The 5,740-nt window shown below is 36.8% G+C and overlaps 1 protein-coding gene across 1 annotated transcript; it reads right to left on the reverse strand.

The window, feature by feature from the left end:
* Window positions 1-2,194: 2,194 nt before the first annotated feature.
* Window positions 2,195-5,286, reverse strand: LOC131049197 (uncharacterized). Its single transcript, XM_057983230.2, has 6 exons — window positions 4,604-5,286; window positions 4,259-4,491; window positions 4,013-4,165; window positions 3,476-3,876; window positions 2,951-3,350; window positions 2,195-2,838 (listed from the first exon to the last, which is right to left on the reverse strand). The coding sequence occupies exons 1-6, from the start codon at window positions 5,200-5,202 to the stop codon at window positions 2,324-2,326; spliced, it is 2,301 nt and encodes a 766-aa protein (XP_057839213.2). The 5' UTR covers window positions 5,203-5,286; the 3' UTR covers window positions 2,195-2,323.
* Between the last annotated feature and the right edge of the window lie 454 nt (window positions 5,287-5,740).

Consider the following 5,740-nt stretch of genomic DNA (forward strand, 5'->3'; position numbering starts at 1 on the left):
CTTTGGCTGCATTTTATACAAATAGAGTGATCACTATAATGCAATGATTTTGAACTATCATTGTAAAAACAGACTAGAGTATGGCTGACTGGGATTTGATACATTCCTAAGGAAAAGATTACATGATAGCTCATACATCTTTTGAGGTAATTTTGTGACTTTTTCTAGGGCTGTGATTGCTAATTCACTTTTAATTCATGTATTTTTTGATCTCAGCTTCCCAATTTGTTTCAATATGGCTGCAACGGATATGACACAGATCATTTGAAGCATAGTAACATTCCATTTGCAAGTTATTAACATGTAGGAACCTGGATTTTTTTTTTTTCAATCACCTGAGTTTAAAACAGGGAAAACACGCAAAGTTAAATAACTATAATAATATTCATAAAAATAGTAAAAAATATTGATTGACAAACTCATGAACTAACTGCGAGTTCTTGAAAACTCGGGAATTACTTTCTAGTTACTGAAAAACCCAGCGAGTAATTGAAGAAATTGGGAATTTTATTGGTCAGAGCTGCACGTTATTTGTTTGACTCGAGTATTATGGTTTCTGTCAATCTCTGCTATACTATAATGTGTAGTATTTTGTATAGATGCACAACGTTGGAGTTATGAAAGTTTATTTAGCTCAGGTTTCTACGTGTACATGCAATTTTTGTTTTAGGGTGATGGATTGCAAATTATTTCTTAAAGGGTTAAATGCATTTCATAATGAAGAAAATGTTTTGCCGTGTAATATTCAATGTTCTCTTTCTAAGTGCATTTTTTATTCAGTTGGCAAGTTTTTATTTGTTTGAATTTTTTGATTCAATCAACTCTTTTATTTTGTATTGGCCTTTGTAAAACATAAAGAAAGAAGCATCCTGTATATGTGGGGCCTGCTTTTCCTGTCATATGATTGGGCAGTTCTGTAAACCTTGGGGTAACAATTCTTGTCCAAACATGGATATTCTAGATGTTGGTAAATGATGCCTGCTAACTTAGTGAACAGATGTAAAATACCACTAGTCTTTGCCTGACAGATGTATCAGGTGCTGGTGGGTTTGGTGAGTTTATACTTTATAGTCACCAATCAGACATTTGAATCTTGCAGCATGTAGGTGAATCGCATCCTGTATGAGTAGGGATGCAGCAGGGTGAAAGTCCCAGCTGGATTTTGACAGCCAGATCCAGAATTGTAGCAAAATATAATGAACTTTGTTTTTCACATGGTGCATCCTGTAGGGCATGTCTCAGTAGTGGCGTTCTACCAAAAAGTCACTCATTTTAAGCTTATGCAATATAGAAGGTTGTGATTAATCCTAGAACTTGTAGTTCAAGTGGAGTATTATAAAAGTGGAAAGAGTGGATGATTAAATAAAATGAGGGAAGATGTCTGATACATAAAAATCATAAATGCAAAAGCTTTATGGCAGCCAAACAAAACTCATAGACCAGAGGCAATTCTAAGCTTATCAAGTCCGTCAGATGGAAAATGTTATATTTTTGTTCTAATATTTGTGTGTTTTCTAAAGAATATCACCAATAAATAATGCATTTGTTTAGTTTGGATGCTGCCTTTTTAATGTAATGTTAGAAATGAAGTTAATGCTCATCACCATTAAAACATTGAAGTTGCACTTGGAAATCTAACACTAAATGGGAAACTTGAGAACAAAACTAGTTCGCTTTATATGAATTGTCCTATCTTTCTTTTTCTCTTTCAAGGGTATGTTAATGACGGCGGCATCGTCCCATTTTGTTTTATACATTGTAAAGGAACATATAAAACCACTTATAACCTTAATGTTAGAATCTAGTTACTTTTGCATGATCATTGCAGATATTATGTAAGATGCTATTTAGAATTGCAGCTTATATGGCAGCCACTCTGATACTAGGTGGTTGCAACACTACCAGAATCTATGATTGTTGTTTCGTTGATGTTAAGAGCATAGTTCCTAGACTCGGACTCGGCTCTGACTCGACAAGGCTGACTCGACTCGTGACTCGGCTCGGACTCGGCAATGACTCGGCAACGACTCGGCAAAATAAGAAAACCCTTGAAATTTAGAGATTTTTAACTATTTAAAACTTGTTTCATACACCCATTATTGAATTAAGCTTAAAGACACTATAACATCATCAAATAGAAGCTAATTTGATCACATACATAAACATACATCCATCACATGCGTAGAAATGTAAATTGTAGCTGAAGGAATTAGAAAACATAGATATATAGAGTTATAAATGTTGTCCAATGTATAATATAAAATCCATGACTACAAATGTTCCCAAACATATATCTAACTGTAAAGTGTAAAAAAAAACAAGTCTATGGCTCAGGCTCTGGCTCAGCCGAGTCTATCTGCCTCCTACAAAGGCGTCTAAGGTAGGTCCTGGATGACTGAGTAGCCATAGTCTCTGCCTGTGATGTGCCAGTCTGAGTAGCCATAGGTGCTGTGCCTGATCGTGCTCTATCCTCCTCCTCTGCCATAGCCGCAGCCTCAGCCTCTCTGTCTGCCTGGTCAACCCACTCAAGGTCCTCATCAGTGAAGACTGGATCGGTGGACTCAGTGAGCCAATCGGACTCAGGGTCGACTTCCTCTAGAGTGATCGGAGAGGAGTCATCGTCCACAATCTGTCTGGTCCTGAGACGGAGGTTGTAATGAACAAAGACTAGATCATTCAACCTCTCCACAGACAATCTATTTCGCCTCTTCGAGTGGATGTGCTCGAACATGCTCCAGTTGCGCTCACATCCAGAAGCGCTGCACGGCTGGCTCAATATGCGGATGGCAATTTTTTGAAGGTTTGGGGTTGAAGGCCCAAACATTTGCCACCATCTATCTGAGATAAGGAAAAGAAAAAAACATTAGTCTCATTTCCAACTTTAAAGGTAGATTATAAAATGAAAAATTAAAATGCATGTCATAAACTTTAGAATTTTTCAATTTTCTACCTGGCTGCAATTTTGTCCGACCCTCTTTACACAATTGGCTGGCAAAGATTGCCCCTGATGCATTATTAAATGCATCCATCTCAAGAAGTGTAGCTGTGGTATCAGTGACCATCCGTTGTACTACTGAATATAGCCCGCTAAGAACCTCCTCATCCGCTTTGAAATCAGCACGGAAACGAAATGATGGATTGAGGTAATAAGCTGCTGCATGGATGGGCCTATGAAGTTGGTTATGCCATCTTCTATCAATTATGTCCCAAATGGGCCTATACTTATCCTCAACTCCAGCATATATGGATCTAATGGCCTCCTTGGCCCTATCCATGCCCTCATATATGTAGCCCATAGCGGGCTTCTCCCCATCAACAACTCGTAGGAGAACTACTAGGGGCTCAGTGACCTGCAAATAATGTTAAACAAAAATAGTTAACTCACAAGTGTGCATGAAAATAAGAAAAATTGCAAAGTTGCACAATACAAACAAAACAAAAATATGCATGTAATATTATAAATTTATAAAATTACCTGCACGATCTCTGCACAAGGGATCCAAAAACCTAGCTCATCAAAAATGCAATCTACTACATCCATCCCTGCAGTGGTCGTAGCATAGGATGAGGAAGTCCACTCCTCACCAACAAACATGCGCCTCAAAGATGCCTTTGATTTTAACAAGGATTTCAATGTGAGGAAATTTGAGGCAAATCTCGTTATACCAGGACGAGCCAACTCCCTTTCCCCCGTGTATTGCCTCATAATGCTAAGGACCAATGCATGATTGTAAATAAATTTGCATATATTCTTGGCCCTTTCAACGCATTCTTTCACCCATCCAAGCTTACCTATATCCTCCAGCATGAGGTCAAGGCAATGGGCTGCACATGGAGACCAAAAGATTTTTGGGTGCCTCTCCATCAAAAGTTTTCCTGCAACAATTTTAAATTAGTTAAAGAATTAGATGTGATACGTATCAAGAAATTTTACCATTAATATTTAAAAGTTAAAAACTTAAAAGTTTAAAAGTTAAAACTTAAAACTTAAAAGAAAACTTTTAAAGTTTACCTGCAGCAACATAACTTGCTGCATTATCCGTCACCACTTGCACCACATTTTCTTCCCCCACCTCATCTATAACTTCCTCAATGGCCTCACATAAGTATGCCGCATTTTTGACATGTGAGGAAGCATCGATGGACTTCAAAAACATGGTGGATCCTGAAAATAAAACAAATTAATTATCAATAAATTAGAATGTAAATTATTCAATTTCAATCACAATGCATATAGAGAAGTAAAATGATCAATCACCTCCGCTAGAAACAAGAAAATTTAGGAGTGTTCTATTCCTCCTATCAGTCCAACCATCTGTCATGATGGTGCAACCCTTCTGGCTCCAAGATTGGCGGTGGTCTTCTAGGTCAACTTTCATATCTTCCACCATTTCCAACAAGAGAGGGCCACTCAACTCAGTATCACTGGGGGCTTTAAACCCCGGCCCACAAATGGTTACTGCATCAATCATGCCTTGCCAATAAGAAGACCTATCACAAATTGAAATAGATTAAATAGGAAAAGTTCAATTTCAATTTCAACTTTCAAATTCAAACCATAAAATTTTAAATTTTAATTTAAAACAATCAAATAAAAAAGTACCTGGCTGCAATAAATGGAATGTTGCAGAAGTACCAAAACTTGCAAATTGCTTTTCTTCCTGCATCATGGACCTCCTTGTTCCAAGACATGCTCTCAAGCGAGGGCTGTGCGCCAGGAGTAGTGCGTGGTACAAAAAAATTGTCTATTTTAGATTTTCGCACTCTAGGACCAAAAGTGTGACTAGGAGTAGGAATAGAAGTACTGGCACTAGCAGAAGCACTAGGACGAAAGGGAGGCATAGAAGAACCCTCTCCAACACAACCTACGGATGCGGAGCCAGATGCGGATGTGGGTGGAGGGGAACCAATATGACATAACTCCTCTCTTTGTCTTTTTTTTGTTTGCTTATGTATTTCAAAGTTTTCTAATAAGACGTAACAAAAACGGATTGCTTCAGGAGTTGCCTTGTCACAAGGCTCAGTGTCATGACCACGTATGCCAGCAATATGATATTTTAATCTATTTATCCCCCCATGGTTAATTTCCTTACAAAACATACACTTGGTTTGATTTCTTTGTCTACCAGGAAATTCTTCAGTGTATTTCCATGCCTCATCTTTTTGACCATGTTTCCTAGGTGGAGGATTAGGATGAGCCATTAGGAAAAAAAATTGTTTTCAAAACGTGAGAGCTGCTGCAATAAGACAATTTTACAAATCACCATTTAAGCATTGTGTTTGACAAAGTTTTAAATTTAAAATTTTAAACTAATTAAAAAAAATCAGCAAAGACTAATTTGTGCATTGTGTTTTTTCTTGAAAATTTTCAAATTTCAAAGAAAGAAATTAACAATTCAGAAAAATCAGCAAACCCTAGGTTTTTTTTAGAAAAAATTATAAATACATGTATACAATTTTTTCAAAAAAAAAAGTCTAGGGTTTGCTATGCTATTGTTCTATTTATGTCATTGTGATTGAATCATTGAAGTATGCAAGCAGCAATATAGATTTGGAAAGCTGAAGTTTTAAAAAAAATAACAAAAAAATGAAAAAATCCATAAATATAGAAAAAAAACCAACATAATCAACAAAAAATAACACTTACCTCTTTCAAATTTGTTGACAAGTGTTTGAAATGAGCTCCTTGATGCTCTCAATGCAACTATAGTGCTGCCCCAATGTGATTTGTGCTAGCTTT

This window comes from Cryptomeria japonica, chromosome 11 (genome assembly GCF_030272615.1).
Source record: "Cryptomeria japonica chromosome 11, Sugi_1.0, whole genome shotgun sequence".
Lineage (NCBI taxonomy): Eukaryota > Viridiplantae > Streptophyta > Pinopsida > Cupressales > Cupressaceae > Cryptomeria > Cryptomeria japonica.

What these genes read in the sequence shown, in the direction of transcription:
- LOC131049197 (XM_057983230.2), bottom strand. Translation starts at nt 5,202, where the DNA reads ATGGCTCATCCTAATCCTCCACCTAGGAAACATGGTCAAAAAGATGAG. An exon ending in AGCAAGTTATGTTGCTGCAG is followed by an intron (nt 3,877 to 4,012) that starts GTAAACTTTAAA and finishes AAATTGTTGCAG; the next exon opens with GAAAACTTTTGATGGAGAGG. An exon ending in TCGGACAAAATTGCAGCCAG is followed by an intron (nt 2,839 to 2,950) that starts GTAGAAAATTGA and finishes TCCTTATCTCAG; the next exon opens with ATAGATGGTGGCAAATGTTT.